This window comes from Lolium rigidum, unplaced genomic scaffold, assembly GCF_022539505.1.
Source record: "Lolium rigidum isolate FL_2022 unplaced genomic scaffold, APGP_CSIRO_Lrig_0.1 contig_64363_1, whole genome shotgun sequence".
Taxonomy (NCBI): domain Eukaryota; kingdom Viridiplantae; phylum Streptophyta; class Magnoliopsida; order Poales; family Poaceae; genus Lolium; species Lolium rigidum.
The window spans coordinates 3,596-20,398 of NW_025901229.1; the positions used below are offsets into that span (position 1 = coordinate 3,596).

The 16,803-nt window shown below is 43.4% G+C and overlaps 2 protein-coding genes across 4 annotated transcripts; one reads left to right on the forward strand and one right to left on the reverse strand.

The window, feature by feature from the left end:
* Positions 1-2,442: 2,442 nt before the first annotated feature.
* LOC124681993 (solanesyl-diphosphate synthase 1, mitochondrial-like) lies at positions 2,443-6,684 on the forward strand. Of its 2 annotated transcripts, none has more exons than XM_047216763.1 (12): positions 2,443-2,614; positions 3,341-3,433; positions 3,594-3,674; positions 3,756-3,827; positions 3,967-4,083; positions 4,175-4,261; positions 4,712-4,783; positions 5,061-5,146; positions 5,565-5,697; positions 5,788-5,877; positions 6,138-6,236; positions 6,339-6,684. In XM_047216763.1, the coding sequence occupies exons 1-12, from the start codon at positions 2,537-2,539 to the stop codon at positions 6,516-6,518; spliced, it is 1,188 nt and encodes a 395-aa protein (XP_047072719.1). In that variant the 5' UTR covers positions 2,443-2,536; the 3' UTR covers positions 6,519-6,684. The 2 variants fall into 2 exon arrangements, with proteins under 2 accessions (XP_047072719.1, XP_047072720.1); XM_047216764.1 differs by having other exon boundaries at positions 2,596-2,614; positions 3,591-3,674.
* A 639-nt stretch (positions 6,685-7,323) lies between these two features.
* Positions 7,324-12,197, reverse strand: LOC124681992 (F-box protein SKIP19-like). 2 transcript variants are annotated; one of them, XM_047216762.1, is made up of 5 exons: positions 11,980-12,197; positions 11,757-11,886; positions 9,836-10,003; positions 8,920-9,266; positions 7,324-8,285 (listed from the first exon to the last, which is right to left on the reverse strand). In XM_047216762.1, exons 1-5 carry the CDS (start codon positions 12,195-12,197, stop codon positions 7,511-7,513), a joined length of 1,638 nt encoding a protein of 545 aa, XP_047072718.1. In that variant the 3' UTR covers positions 7,324-7,510. The 2 variants fall into 2 exon arrangements, with proteins under 2 accessions (XP_047072718.1, XP_047072717.1); XM_047216761.1 differs by having other exon boundaries at positions 9,836-10,039.
* Positions 12,198-16,803: the final 4,606 nt, after the last annotated feature.

The window sequence follows — 16,803 nt, forward strand, 5'->3', positions numbered from 1 at the left end:
GAGTGTGTGTGATAACCAATGGGAGCAAACGTTCAGTCCATTTGCTAGTTTGTAAATAAGTGGTACATGCATATTCATGTCGAGTTATACCACTTATGATTAATCCCAATAACATATAATCCATGTGAAGGAATGGAAATATTATGTCAAAATGTCTAACCACATAATTAGTTTTGAAGGCCCCATGAATCCTCTACTAACATGAATTCAAGACTTGGGACACGGTTTCTAGTCAGTCCTTGTACCCTCTTGTCAAATTCATCAAGACCGTATACTCATACACCAACACAAAAAAATTCATCGAAGTAAATATACATGTTCACGACCCGAAAATCAAAATATTTCACTAATGTAATAGAACAAACTATTAATAAAACAACAATATGCAAATGCAATATATCATGGGGCAAGACCCCACTATGCCAAAAGCCTCCATGGTCGACCCCTATGTGAACCTTGGTACAATAGAGAGAAACTACTCTTGAAAAATGCCTCCACGGAAATCAATGATGTAGTAAAGTGCCCTCTCCGTTAGCATCAAAGAGAATGATTTCACCTAGAGCAACACATGCCTACACCTTATTGATCCCATGGGAGGGAGCTGAGTTGCTGCCAATAGCTGCAGTCTCCATCGGCACCTACACCTGCGAGCGAAAACCGATTTGGTTTGAGAACGCCACCCTTGGGACTATCACCAGGAAATCCACTCGAACAAATAATTTCTATGAAGCAAATTTACCCTAGAGGAAATAATAAAGTTTTATTATTTATATTTCCTGATTTATAATTAAGTTCATAGTTCTGTGCTACAATTGTGGTAGCTTTGGATATTGTGATATTGGAGAAAATTTAATTACCCGTGTGGAATTATAAAAACAAAATTTCAAGAGGTCACGCTTCACAAATTTTGAGACGCATCCACCAGGCCAAAGAAGGACTAGAGAGACCCAACATGATGGGAGATAGGGCTAGTGGCGGGCCCACCTCCATAGGGCGCGCCACCAAGGCTATCTTGGCCCTCGAGCATCGCCTCGCCGTCTCCTTTCGCCTACCCCTTATACCCTAAAAACCTTACTGGCCAGAAGCACGGAGCTTTTCGCGAAACAGAGCGCCGCCACATCCACAATCTTCATTTCGGGGGTCAGATTGATCCTGCTCTCCACGCCGGAGAGGGGATTTCAAGGGAACAATGTGCTCACTCTCCATCATCATGTGTGAGTAGTTATATGTACGCATGTGAGGTGGATGGGGATTGGATGAGATTTATCATGTGATCATCCATATGTATCGAGATTTGAGGTATTTGTCTTGAGGATATTTTTGTATGAGTGTTGGTACACCTTTGCTATGTTTAATGCTTGTTGCTATGACCCGAGTGACATGATTTCTGTACTGAACTTCTATTGCCCCATCATATATATGAGTTTGATATTTATCTGCAAGGTGTATTGCTTATTATTATGTTGAACATGCGAATCCTAACATGACAGTTAGGGAAAAACAATGGGAATATATATGTAATAGTGTGAGGATATTGTGTGGTCATGAAGTGTTAATGCTTTGTTTCGAGCTATTCGAAAGGATAGACATTAATTACTTGTAGTTTCAGGTTGGACCTGGTCAAATTGATAGGCATGACAAAGATGTTATGCAAATTCTCTAGTTAGTATGCATAATTATATTAGGATCAACTGAACTAGAGATGAATGCTATGTTATTAGGATTACATTATATGATCAATATCATTCATGCAACGCCCGCTATCAACTCAAGCCTACGCTTTTAGCCACTAAAAATTACACATCACTATTTCTGTTGAAAATTGGAAATCTGCTGCAATTTTTTATTGTTTGTTTTACTGATTTGAATCAACTACTATAGATCGTCACTTGCTTTTAGAAGAATCTATGAACAAATATGATATTTTGTAGATACCATATGAAAATATATTTTATTATCTATCTAATGATATTAAAAATGTTGACCACGGAGGATGATCCCTCCCTTAGCTATACATTATTAGATAGAAATCTATCTAATGATATTTATTTTGTACTTTTCATGTTAATAATTTTTGATAAAAACTTGGTCAAACTTAACATGGTTTAATTTTCTGAAAAAATATAGGCTTTAAGATTTAGGATGGAGGTAGTATATGCTTAGCTACATAGGCATGTTTATTTTTTAACGATCCTTAACGAGCTGCTTACGAGGACTCACAAGCACTTAACAAGTTGATCCAAAAAATTATTTCAACTCGTTATTTGTAACGAGCTTAACAGTACGAGCCTTAACGATCACAAGCTTAGCTACCCGAGAGCAGCTCATTAGTGCACCCTAGGTGGAGATGGCCTAAAAAAATGCCCTCCCATTCACCCGTTGTTTTTCCTTTATAAAAAATGTAAACCAGCGTCATTACCCTGAACGCGAGAAATGAGAAAGCGAAAACTAAAGCCCATTTCACTCGCTCCTCATACCGATCCGCTCCAGCTCCGAGCGATACATCTCGACGGCGGCGGTGCGCGGGCCACCGGCCATGAGGCTGTTTAGACGCCTTATTCTCGCCGGTCTCCTTCGCTCAACCTCCACCACTTCCGCCGTTTCCCCAAAGCCGGTGAGATGATACCTTTGTTAGCTCATGATTTGGTCAACCTCTTGGTTATCATCTTGAAGCTTTGTCCACTGTGGGCCGTTAGATAAGGAAAATCAAATTAAGTGCTTTCTTTGATCTGGATCTGCAGATTGAACACGGTCTTTAGCATGCAAATCTTGAATCTTTTGGTATTAAACCAAATAAAATCCTCCATTTTTCTTTCAGAGACAATACACATCTATCTTTTCTTGTCGGATTTAAGAAAATGCAGCCAATGATTTTTCTTGGAAGTTACGCTGGTATGCGGTTGCTTCCCAGCGGTATGCGTTTTAATGTGAAAAATAAGTTCCCAAAGGCCAACTATTTTCTTTGAGCGAAAAGGCCCAGTATTCTGCTTAAAATATGTTACCCAGGATTATCCGCTCGAATTCAGTTCCATATATGTGTTGGTTGCAAACATATATTTGTGTCATTGTGTGCAATCTGATCAAGGAAAATCTAGAACAAAATGAGATTACCGTAAAGCCTATGCTATGCCAAGTAGAGCCTTATGCCTCTGGAATCTATTATTTCTGTCATTCTGTGTCATAGATCACGCTGCAGTTAACATGTGATTGGCTATTTTTGCAATGTCCTTTGGTTACATGCTTGAACCCAAATATACTCTAATCGAATGTTTCTAGGTGTTATGAATTAATTAAATACATGTACTATATAATACACTGACATCACCTTCTTGCTTCACAGAATGTCTGTAACGGAGAAAGATTTCTCTCAAGTTCGTGTTATTGTGACAACACTAGACATCAGACTTCTGGAGGAGCAGGCTCAACTGCTAAGGTAGAGATAAACTCTTGGCATGATGCTATATTGTTATGCCCATGTTTTAGTTCTTCTGAAGCAAAATTATGAAAGATTTTGAACATATCGAGTATTATTATGCACATAATTCAACGTTCCATTCTCCTAACAGAAACCTTTTCTTTTTTCTATATAGTAGGAGATGCTAGATCCCTTTGCTCTGATTAAGGACGAAGTCTCTGAAATCACGTATAGATTGCGTTCAATGGTGGTATCTGAGGTGCATACTCTTATCCTGAATTACACAGTATGTCTTATGTGCTTTGTTAATTTTGTATCACGAGCATATGTATGACTGCAGGTACCTGAATTGACATCAGCAGCTGGATACTTCTTCAGAGCTGGAGCTGAAGGGAAAAGAACATGTCCTACTGTAAGCCCCTGACTTCAGGGTGGTATTGAATATTCTGTTCACTGAAGACATGTATTGTTGTTTTCTAAGACACGAGTACATACACGATTTTCTCGTGCTTATTCCATCAATGTAAGTTATTGCTAATCAAATGTCTCAGGTTCTACTATTGATGGCCTCAGCTCTAAGAACAGACACTCCTGAATCTATTATTGGTTCAAAGAACGAGCTTCGTGCAAGACACATGCGGGTTGCTGAGATAACAGAAATGATCCATGTACACATGATAATCCATCTTACTTTCTTGAACTCTCCAAGATAACAGGATTATTTATTTCAGTAACTTGTCTTCTGCTTTCGCATCTTAGGTAGCAAGCCTTATCCATGATGATGTTCTGGATGTTGCTGATACTAGACGAGGTATGGACTCCCTGAACTCTGCAGTGGGAAACAAGGTAATGACCATTTACTGTTCTGGATGTTGCTGCTGCTGCTGCTGCTGCTGCTGTTGTTGTTGCTGCCGCTGCATATTTTGAAAAATCCAAAGTGATAGTGTTAAAGCAGTTGCCTTATTAAATATGAATGATTAAGCAGGTGGGAATTCAATTTGATAAGGCTGCTGTTCAGTAGCTTCAGTTGAACCACTTCATTTTAGCTACATAAAAGCAAGCATTCCCATGTTCTATGTTGTAGTTCTGATTTCTGGAACTAAACAGTCAAAAATGGTATGTCTCTTTATTCAGCACATGTTGATCTCATAAATACAAACTGTGTCCTTTAGAAAGTAATAACTTAACCAATACTGAACAAGCCCACCAGCTTTGCAACCTGCAACTCAAAATATATCTAATGCTCATATTTGCAGTGCTTTCCAAGCAATTTGTAAAACTGACCCTATCTTGCAGCTTGCGGTGTTGGCTGGTGATTTTCTACTTTTCAGGGCATTTTCTGCTGCCGGGTCTCTTGACAATACTGAGGTGTGATGTTTATCCATTGTTTGATAGCCCAATAATTCCTTCTTTAATTCTTTTGACGATGCTAGATAGTGTAAAGTGAACAGTGAATGATAATATAATCAAGTAAAGTAACAGAGGAAAAAATCAAGTTTCATTTTAGCACTAGATCTCTCATGACATCCTGCACCTTTCTCCAGCTCTTTCAACAGATTTATCAGTTGCTTTTCGCAGTGAATATTTCAAGGGTTTATAGCATCATGATACTCATGTTGTTTCTTCCTCTCTTTTTTCGCTGCAGGTTGTATCGTTACTAGCAACAGCTCTAAATAACCTTGTGACTGGTGAGCTCATGCAGATGACCATAACTCCAGCACAACGCTGCAGGTAGCAATATGCATTTCATTCTTCTGATTTCTAGCATTAAAATATCCCCAAATACTGATTTACCAGTCATGAAGCACACAAAGAGCAAGAGCAAGAATGATACATATGAAAAATGTCAGTTTTGTTTCTTTTGTTGCCAGTTTCCTTAATTTTCTAGCTGTTTGTAGCTTCTTTTCTGGTTTGGTTTGTTGCCGGCTGTACCTTTCATCATCTTGGTTCTCCTTAACACAAAATATCGAGAAAAAAAATATTTAAAATAAATCTCTGGTGCTGAAGTGTCAACTTAAAGGCTTATGGTAGCCTTGTTCCTGATCGAAGGAAACCGAGCAAAAGGATGAAAAGAGTGTAAGATGGGTTTATCCAATCCTCACCTATGGTCTTCTACTTAATTTGACACTTGTCCACGATGCACATACAGAATGGATTACTATTTGCAGAAGACATACTACAAGACAGCGGCGTTGATTTCAAATAGCTGCAAAGCCGTTGCGGTTCTTGCTGGCCAAACAGCAGAGGTTGCGGGTCTTGCATATCAGTATGGCAGGCACTTGGTTTGTAGAATTTTCTGTGCCCAGAATCTTTTCCTTTGCTTGCTAACCATGAGCTACTAAGACAATGTATGTTTTACAATCCCCTGCCAGGGTATAGCATATCAGCTGATTGATGACATCCTTGATTTCACGGGCACATCCGCGTCACTAGGCAAAGGCTCATTGTCTGATATCCATCAAGTAATAGCATTACTCTTGGCCACTTCCACTCTAAAAAATTGTTTACCTTTCTATTGCCAACCGATTATTGCAGCGCATCATGCAATGACTAGAATCGGCTCATGGAAAGCACAGATCTCGTGTTGTTTTGTTAGTGTATCGCGAAACATTATGGTTTAATTAGGACAAGCAAAGCTGCCATCGTGTTGAGTTTCAAATTTCAAATATCACTTTTCTGCGGATGTTGCTTTTCCGAATGATATATGCCTTTATATGAACAGGGAATCGTGACAGCTCCTGTACTGTTTGCAATGGAAGAGTTCCCCGAACTGCATGAAATTGTAGAGCGTGGATTTGATGACCCTTCAGACGTCGCTACTGTCAGTATGAAAACTCCTTTTTTTTTCCTTTTTAGTAATATGATGCAGATATTTGGGCTATAAAATGATCAATGCCAGGAGTGACCACTTCCAAAATTTCAGGCCCTCGAATACCTTGCAAAAAGTCGGGGAATCGAGAGGACTAAGTTGCTTGCTACTGAACATGCAAAACTGGCAGCAGACGCAGTTGATGCTCTTCCTGAGGTTGAGGACAGAGTTGCGCTGATCTCGAGGCAAGCACTCAAAGACCTTGCTCAAAAGCTCATCAGGAGAACAAAGTGAAGCGAGAATATGCAAGATATAACACAAACGTGCATGTTTGTCGCTTGGATGAATGTTTCCGTTTGTGACAATTTCTGTTGCTGATGGAGTCCAACAGATCTGGATAGGAGGTTTATCTCTCTTCGTTTTCCATATTATCTGTGTTTTACCAGGTGCTCAAGAACATATGATGCTTATAGTTCTCTATTTGAGTTGAGTTGAGTCATTCTGAAGTTAGTACTAAAAACCACAACATCAAAAAAAATTACTTAACGAGAACATCCAAAATTTCATCAAAAACTCACAGAACTAGGTAGAACATGCTACACCCACAGAATGTTCAATACTTTCTTGAACTAGAGTCCGAAAACTCTCAGAAGAGTTAACAGATGCACATGAGAATATAAAGCCTAGTAGTGCGTAAACCATCCCATTCCCATGCACATCAGCTTTAGCAGATGACACATGCAGGAAAAACCCGGTGCTACACAGGAAAAACCCGGTGCTACACGGTAAAAGAAAGGCACACTGCTGATAGACGTAAGCTAGTTCATCCAACACTAGCTTGTGAGTACACCAAAAGGCCCTTCTTCAGTATCCAACATCTAAAACACAATGACAGAATGTTCAAAAAAAAAAAAAACGAAGACAATGCCCTTGGACTACCGAAGATGGCACAGCTGACAGCTGCATAAATGGAACTCAGAACAGGGAGTTGAGGAGATCACACAAACAAGTATTCATCCATGTCAGTGTAGTATATATACTGTCTCATCGCATGTCTCACCCCCTGCTAGCATGCGCATCTCCATTAGACATAAGCATATACACGTGCAGGCAGAAACCCATTCAAAACCACAGTAAGCTAGTACAAAGCACACTACAGGGAGAAGGTTCAAGTTACACAGGTTTGTTTGTACATCAAAAGGCCTTCGATCTGCAGGATACACGCAAATTATTACACGTACAAGCAGCTGCATAGGTCATAACTATCGAATAGGGCACTGGGAAGATCACAGAGAGTAGTAGTCATGGATGTAAGTGTAGTATCTGGTGTCATCGCAGGTCACATTGCGCAAGTCAGGGGCGGTGGGGCAGTCAGGGGATGAGGGGAGCGAATAGTCGTCCCAGTAGTTGTCCCCGTAGCTATCATCCTCCATTGCTCCTTCGTCACACAGCGAACAAGCCTCCATTTCATAGAGATCAGAAGGTTCGATCACTTCGCCTTCGTTCTCCCCAATGGTACGTAGATCTGGGCAGTGAACACGAGGCCAGCGTCGTGGCAGCCAAACATGCCTGATCTTGGCACAGCGAGCTAGGAGCTCATCGTCAACTTCGAGATGGCCGCAATCAGTAAGGTCGAGACACTCAAGGTGGGGGCAGCCTTCAAGGATGGCGTAGACCCCTTTTTTTGTCAGGCCGTAACCGGTCATCTGAAGGAGCTGCAGCTCGTGCAAGTTTTCTGCTATGGCGAAGGCCTCCTGATTGTGTCTCGCCTCCCAGGCCTCATACGGCTCCTCTTCTTCTTCCTCTTCCTCGTCTTCGTCATGCTGCTGCTCCATCCTCATCTCACGCTCCATCGCATCCGAGTCGAACCAAGGCATATTGATCCTTAGTCGTTTCAGCTCTGGGCGTACTGCGCCGAGCATCTTGAAAAAATACCACGACTGCTTCTGATACGAGTACTCTATCTCTTCTAGCATTGGACATTTAGATGCAAGCCTAGTTACTGCATCATCCCAAAAGTATCCGGAGGCGATGACCCGAATGCTCTTCAATGAGTTGCATCTGCAGAGACAAATATCAAAACAGTAAGGATATCAGATATCAAAATAGACATAATATCACAACAACCGATCACACAAGAAGTACGCAAGACTGATCAACACGTTTAAACCATAAACATATTTTCTACTAAAATCCAGAAATCCACCATAAATATCAAAAGAGAGTCCAAGTGCCATTTTTTTAGGTGACCCCAAGTTTATTTGGTAAATAACACATAGTGACACACCATAAATAGTACTCCCTCCGTAATTGAACTAAAACCATGACAAGAATTATGGTACGGAGGGAGTACCAAACAAGAGTCTCGCTATCTCAAGCCAGCTTATTGGGAGTAAATTCCAAAAAAACACCACATTACAGTGACAAGTTCGAAAAATCACCAATATTCGTCGAAATCGCAAAAATCCAATGGAATTGAGAGAACTCGTTCCAATGTGCATTGATTCATCAATTTAGTCATTTGAAGACAACATATTGACCTGATTTGATGTTAATCATCTTTGCAACCAACTTCTTAAAATATTAAGTGGAGGTAAATACTGCAAACAGTGCGTCAGTGCTGCAGACTGGTAATTTAGAGTAAAAGATCAAGTGCTGAGATTCAAGGAAGGAATTTAGCACAAACGAACAATACCTGTTCGCAATGTAATCAAGGAGTTCGCTACTGACGAACTTCTGAGCCCAGAATGACTCCATCCGTCCATCAGAGCGATCTATAGCCACATTTGCCATTTTGCGCATGATGTTTTCCGCCTTTGAGAAAACCACCTTGTGGCGTGTCATGTCAACGAAACGCCACAACTCAGGGGACTTGGCCGTCACCAACCATGAGTGGCACACAAGTCCCGCACCCATCAGGATTTCAATTGTCCCAAGCTTCATGAAGATTGCAGAAAGCGCATCGAGTGGGAGCTCAGACCAATCCCTAAGATCAGACTCAAGCAAGGCTTTTGGCTCTACCTCCATTGTGCAAGGTAGCATCTAAAAAGGATACCATCGTCAGAGAGAGAACAAGACTGACAAACTTTAGCAGGGATTTAAAAATTTGTACGATGCCACAGCTTGAATACAAAACAGAAGAAACTTATGCAATGAGCAGCTTCTCCGCGCCACACTATAAGGTAACTTATGCATGAGAATAAAATGTTTTAGACTGAAGTAACCTCAGATATAAAAGTTTTTTTACAAATTCATTTACTGCAACCAATACTCCGACTACTAAAACCTCAATTGTAGTAAAAAAAATGAAGCAGATAAAATCTACCTAGCTACTGCTTAGGAAAATAAGGGTAAAAGATTTCTACACACTAAGATGCACACAATAAAAATGCAACCAAGAGGGAAAAATGCACAAAGTAACAGTCACAAAAAATCAGTTAACTGGTAACTACCAGCAATGAAAATTAATTTAATTGGCTGCAAGAAACTTTTTCAGGTAATACTGCAGTGTGATGATGGCTCCACACCTCAGATGGTGTCGAAATGAAAATAAATGATACCTGATATAGGTAACTAGCAACAATGATAAATATAATACTTGGCAGCATTACCTTGCAGGGCAGCAGCACAGTCACCGGTTCAGGGAAACTCTGATGGATAGTGATGTTGGAGGGTTTAGGATCAACATTTAAAAGCCCCTCTTTCGCCTTTTCATGACCCATCTCGGTGATTCCCTCGGCAGAGTAGTGTGGTGGCGGCACAACCTCCAGTTGCTCACACTGTTCCATTTCCATTCCCTCGTCAAATAGTGGCACCTAATTAAGATGATTATTCACTTAAGTCGGTGATAAAAATATTATCGTACTCTAATTATATGTTAATAAGATGTTTAATTTGCGTGTTCAGATGTGTATACAAGAATATGAGCAAAAACGAGCCATGTATAAACTCTTAGCTGTGTTATAAAATGCGGCATAGACATTTGGTCTTTATACTTTTTTTTTTAAGTTATGGTCTTTATACTTTAACTGGTAACTAGGAGTCTAGGATGCATGGCCTCAGGCAGGGGTGGCGCCACCATAGGGGCCTGCTCCAGTCCGCACCTAAAGCCATAAAGCCATGGAAATTACGGTAGGACAGAAAGGATATGACCAGACGTAGCCTTAGGGCATGAGCAATGGTGGCATACACAACTAGCTGCTTCATGTAAAAAAGTTGTCAGAAGCAACACGGTCAATTTTATATCTCCAATGGAAGCTACAACTTTAGTTAGAAAAAAGGGATAAGGGACCCCACAAATATGACTCTATGTATCTCTTTCTCTCTCCAAAAAGTATGCTTTTAAGGCTTAAGATCCCACTTCCTGAAAAGGAGGCTGCCTCCTCATCCGAACCTACTTTGGACCATCCGAACCTAGTTAAAGGTGTGAGGCAGTAGCTCTAGGGCAGTGCATTGGGCATGCCCTTATAGATCCTTCCTGCACTTATTTTTAACTTTGTGGCAGCAGTAGCCTTATAGATACTTTAACTATTTCCTCACTTATATTTTCCTTTCCTGGCAGCCGGAGTGTTATAGGTACTTCAAATCAAATTAATGCCGAACTTCTGCTAATATTCAAATTAGTACAACAAGAGTAAAGCTGTGGCCTTATTGATAGGTCCTGCACTTTTTAAAACTTTCATGGCAACCGTTGAAGCAACACTAGTCTATTTTAGTAGATTTTACAAGATATGTTTTTGGTAGCCATATCACTAGACCCTCAAATTCCCTTTATCGAAAAAAAAGACACGCAAATTCCAATTTATTTTGAACTATTGATTATGTTGAATAGAGCTGCGCTTTATCTTCCAAATTTTCACATTAAAAGTTCCCTTAAAATCCTGGCTCCGCCAGAAAGAGAACTGATTGCTCCAATGCATTTCATTATTTTTATTTTGGACTTCACTTACAAAATAAAGGATTCTAGGTATTGAAAACTTGAGTCTTAGTGAATCTGTAATTGTGTTGGGGCATAGACAAGGAAATGTAGTCTGTGCAACACAACTCAATGCTCCACAGGCAGTGTGGTCATCCTCAGCCCCCAAACTGAACAAAGCCAATAGAAGCTACATCTGGAAATCCATGAACCCACTGTCAAGCCACTTTTTCTTGCAATCTTGCTCTTTCCGATTTGGGGGTCATTACTTCCTGTTCGGGGTTGCATCCCATGTGCTGACCCAGCTCGGCCCCTGCTTGATACCAATCCTCAATTGGGGTCAACCATGGCAATCCATGGGTGCAACTATGGATAGAACAGACGAGCGGTGATGGACTCCCAGATCACCAACCGGCATTAGGACATTCCTAGACATTTGATAATCCAACTCACTCACTCTAACTGATGAGAAACTAAAGTAAACTAAACTAAAATCCCACCCAATCCGAAGATGCTGAGTCGTGCACCCAAACAAGGAACCTGGATTTCACCCACACGGCTCCATGCACGCAACCAATTTTCATGGTTTACCCACCCAAACACGAGTAGGCACGCACCTCTCTGTACTTGTGGAGGCAGAGCTTGAGGGGCTCGATGTAGTTCTCAAACCCCAATGTCGCCATCGCCCACAGCAGGTCGTCGCCGGTCATGCCCACCCGCTTCTCCGTTTTGCATTTGTCGCTCGCCCTGCAGAAGGAGAATCGACGAAATCAGCACAGATCCGACTAACGACAGGCCAAAATTGAAGGTGAAACCGAACAGAGGAAGCTCGTTTGTTACTCGCTGGTGATGAAGGCGATGAACTCGGAGACGAGCTCCTGCACTGCCTCCCTGGCATCCTTGGCGATCTTCCCGTTGGGCGGGATGGCCTTCCTCATGACGCGGCTGATGTCGGCGACCGGCAGGAACCGTTCCCGCTCCCTGACGCCGCCGGCCGTGGGGCTGCCGCTAACGCGGCTCCCACCGGCGGCCGCGGGGCTCGCCGGCGCGTCGGCCATGTGCTCCCGCCTGCGACCGCCCCCAACGGGAACACTGATTGATCAGATCGAGCAACTCACCACAGCAAACCCTAACCCCTGGAAGGTCCGAGAAGGGTCTGAGAGCTCAGAGCAGAGAGCCAGAGAGCGGTTTGGGGCGTTATATACGGAGGCGCGCCAAAGGGCTGAGGCGGTGGGTGAAGCCTGAAGGGAAGGGAGGAGGCGGACTAGGCGAGGCAGTGGTGCCAACTGCGAATTTTTACCGGAAGGGGAAGGGAAAACGGTTCTCCGTTTTTTCCACAGGAAAACACTGCTTTTTTTTTAATACGAAAACAGCACTGCTGTGCATTTTATTTATCGATTTTGTAATAAAAGTTAAAAACGTTTTATGTACATGAGAATTGTAAAAAAGAGAACGAAAGAAACGAACTCAAATAAAGCTATCTACCCAAGATGAAAAAGAAGCATAACTTTTTCTTAGTGGCTCTAAACTTTAAGCGTATCTCGAGCGGTCCGACGCATTTCAAACATAATTTGGGTTCGTTTCGATCTATTTTTGTCAGACCACAGACACGAAGTAACTTTTTTTTTAATTTGTCAGTAGTCATATCCTGCCCTAGCATTAATATCTTTTTTAACCGCAAAGGGTAGATCAGTATGGTCAGCACATGAGCCACGCATCAATTATGGAGAAGAGAGGGAAATATGTCTTTTATGTAGCCACTAGTAGCTAGCATATGAGCCATGCATTCATTAGGGAGTTCATTAGGGAGGAGAGGATGGTCACACACGCCACTCGGACACGCAGATAGTATCCATCTGGACACAAACGTGCCCCAAATTTAGTCGAGAAATGCGTACAAACAAACAGATCAGTCAATTCCCCTCGGGCCGCTAGGTTGGGCAGACCTATTTCTTATCCATGCGAACCAAAACTGACACAAAACGTTCTTTTGCATCGAGCCACTGAAGATGTCCAAACCATTTCAGCTTTGTCTTCAAGAGGGCTCCTTTTCCAAACACTAGTGGAGAAGAGGCCTTTGGTCCCAACCAAATGTCCCAGTGCAGAACCAAACCGGGACTAATGTGGGCATTGGTCCCGGTTCGTTTTGCCCAGGGCGACCCCACTAGCTCAGAGCTTATCCGGTAGTGGCCTTTGGACCCGGTTTGTAGTACAAACCGGGACTAAAGGGTCCACGGCAGGGCGCGGCGAGCCGTGTCGGGCGTGGGAAACCTTTAGTCCCGGTTTGTATTACAAACCGGTCCAAAGCCCTACCCTCCGGACCCGGTTTGTGTTACAAACCGGGACAAGGTCCCCAATCTGGCTATATTACCTTGCCCTGCCCAAGTGTGAGCCACACTTGGCCATTTTTTCACTTTCTTCACAAGAGGGGTGTATTGCTCTCCTCTCTTCTTCACATGCACAAGAGGTGTTTGATGAAATGCTTAAGAGGATTTGCCACTTGAGTTTACACAAATCAAGCCACACTTAACTTGTTTTTTTCTTCTTCATCGAGGTTAACAACTTTATCCTTTTCATTTGTAATTGATAAAATGCATGTGTATATATACATCGTGATGTTCTGTAATGGTTTTGATCAGCTAAATTATATCATGCAGATGAATCGGCAATGGATGTACATTGACCGACGGTTTGACGAGTTCACTTCGGGCCTGGATAATTTTATGGCCGTGGCGGAGACAAACAAACATGGTGGCTTCATGTATTGTCCATGTGTGAACTGCAAGAATACCGTAAATTACGCTCACTCGAGTCTCATTCACAGCCACCTTCGCGATCCGGTTTCATGCCCGAGTTACTATTGTTGGACCAAGCACGGAGAAAGAGGGGTTATGATGGAAGACAATGAAGAAGAGGAAGAGGATGATGACGGTTATCCCAATTTCCCCGAATACGATGATACTGCGAGAAGGCAATGAAGACAATGAAGTAGAAGATCAAGAGGCACCGGATGAGCCTGCCGATGATGATCTTGGTCGGGCCATTGCCGATGCAAGGAGAGAATGTGAAACTGAAAAGGAAAGGTTGGCCTTCGACAAGATGATAGAAGATCACAACAAATTGTTATACCCAACTTGCGAAGATGGCCATAAAAAGCTAGGCAGCGACACCGAAATTGTTGCAATGGAAGGCAGAGAACGGTGTCACCGACTCGGGATTTGGAAAGTTGTCGACAATAATTAAGAGGAAGCTTCCAAGGGGTAACGAATTGCCCGCCGATACGTACGAAGCGAAGAAGATTGTCCGCCCTCTAGGATTAGATGTGCAAAAGATACATGCATGCATTAATGACTGCATCCTCTACCGCGGTGAGTACGAGAATTTGGATGCATGTCCGGTGTGCACTGCATTGCGGTATAAGATCAGACGAGATGACCCTGGTGATGTTGAGGGCGAGCGCCCCAAGAAGAGGGTTTCTGCCAAGGTTATGTGGTATGCTCCTATAATACCACGGCTGAAACGCTTGTTCAGAAATAAAGAGCACGCTAGGTTGTTGCGATGGCACAAAGAAGACCGTAAGAAAGACGTGATGTTGAGGCACCCTGCTGATGGATCCCAATGGAGAAAAATCGATAGAGAGTTCCCAAACTTTGCACAGGATGCAAGGAACTTAAGGTTTGGTCTAAGTACGGATGGCATGAATCCTTTTGGAGAGCGGAGCTGCAGCCATAGCACCCGGCTCTGTGACTCTTTGTATATATAACCTTCCTCCTTGGTTGTGCATGAAGCGGAAGTTCATTATGATGCCGAGTGCTCATACAAGGCCCGAAGCAACCCGGGAACGACATTGATGTGTACCGAAGCCATTAGTCGAAGAACTTCTACAGGCTGTGGTCCCTAGCAGGTGTACGTGTGTGGGACGAGCACAAGCAGGAGGAATTTGACCTAAGAGCGATGCTTTTCGTAACCATCAATGACTGGCCTGCTCTTGGTAACATTTCGGGACAGTCAAACAAGGGATACAATGCATGCACGCACTTGTTTACATGAGCTCGAAGGTGATTATTTGGAAAAAGGTCGGAAGGTCGTGTACACGGGGCATCGTCGATTTCTTAGGACTACCCATCCCGTAAGAAAGAAAGGCAAGCATTACAACGGTGAGGCTGATCACCGGAGGAAGCCTCCCCATCGTGATGGTGTTGATATATTTGGTATGGTCAAGGATCTAGATGTAATATTTGGAAAGGGTCTCGGCGGACGGTCTGTTCCGAATGACGATGCCGGACACACGCCCATGTGGAAGAAGAAATCTATTTTTTGGGAGCTAGAATATTGGAAAGTCTTAGAGGTCCGCTCTTCAATCGATGTGATGCACGTGACGAAGAATCTTTGCGTTAACCTGCTAGGCTTTCTGGGCGTGTACGGGAAGACAAAAGATACACCAAAGCACGGGAGGACCAGGCAACGTTGGAAAGACCCCAAAAAGCTGCATGAGAGAGTTAAAGGACGTCATTTATCCAGCTACGCTCTTACAAAAGCAGAGAAGGAAATATTTTTTGAATGTCTGCGCAGTATCAAGGTCCCGTCTGGCTTCTCCTCCAATATAAAGGGAATAATAAATATGGAGAAGAAAACATTCCAGAACCTGAAGTCTCATGACTGTCACGTGATAATGACATAGTTGCTTCCGATTGCATTGAGGGGGCTTCTACCGGAAAATGTTCGACTGCCCATTGTGAAGCTATGTGCATTCATCAATGCAATTTCACTAAGATTGGATAGAAAACATTTACAAGAAGAGGTGTGATCCTGCTTTCACTAAGACCTACCCTAAGCTCCATCTACAGCTATTACTGCATTTCATATCTAATATTCCTAACCACTATCATTGGGAGACTACCTTCTTTTGGAAAATCCTGCTGATATTTTAGCCAAATACGCCGAAGGCCAAGGGTGACTAGGGACGCGTTTGGTATCCTTGGTCTGATGTGGGTACTGCTGCGCTAGGAAGAAGAATGCCACTACACGTTTCATACGGCCACGGGCTGTATGTGCTCAGCCAAAGCACATGCGTTTGGTTATCATTTTAGACACATAACTTTTGCTTCTCCTCACGACATTCAAATATGGTAGCCTTACCATCACACAACTGCACACAAAAGGACACATACGATCATAAGCACACTACACATGATATACACATTGAACATAGTACTTAGCTTCTAATTTTCACAGTGCTAGGACACCTACTTAAGAAGGGATTTCGCACCTGCGACCTAACCTCTCCCCCGAGGCGGCGGCGCCGCCCGCCGTCCCCGGGGAGTTCCCCTCCACTCCGCCCCCTCCCCTACAGCCCCCCCACCTCCGCCGCCGTCGCCGAGGACGCCGCGGGGCAAAGCCCCTGTGGTGAGGCGGCGGTGGCGGCTCGGTCCTCCGTCGGCGGGCGCGGCGGCGGGCTGCGGGAGCGTGTGGGGGCGGCGGCCTACACCCTCCTCCTCCGTCGGCCGAACGCAGCGGGATGGCGGTGGCCGGCGGATCTCCGGCGGCCGGCGGCGGATGTTGCTCGCGGTGTGGTCGGATCTGGGCCGGAGGTTCAGATCGCGATCCATCGCGGCTACGTCTCGTCAATGGCACGAGGAGGCTTCGCTGGGTCTTCTTCGCGGC

Bases quoted from the DNA above. Each gene is read 5' to 3' on its own strand.
- LOC124681992 (XM_047216761.1), bottom strand. From the start codon at position 12,197: ATGGCCGACGCGCCGGCGAGCCCCGCGGCCGCCGGTGGGAGCCGCGTT. The intron at 10,040-11,756 runs GTGCGTGCCTAC...CATCTTAATTAG, and splicing joins GCCTCCACAAGTACAGAGAG to GTGCCACTATTTGACGAGGG. The intron at 8,286-8,919 runs GTATTGTTCGTT...TTGTCTCTGCAG, and splicing joins CTTGATTACATTGCGAACAG to ATGCAACTCATTGAAGAGCA.
- LOC124681993 (XM_047216763.1), top strand. From the start codon at position 2,537: ATGAGGCTGTTTAGACGCCTTATTCTCGCCGGTCTCCTTCGCTCAACC. The intron at 3,434-3,593 runs GTAGAGATAAAC...TCTATATAGTAG, and splicing joins GAGCAGGCTCAACTGCTAAG to GAGATGCTAGATCCCTTTGC. The intron at 5,698-5,787 runs GTTTGTAGAATT...ATCCCCTGCCAG, and splicing joins ATCAGTATGGCAGGCACTTG to GGTATAGCATATCAGCTGAT.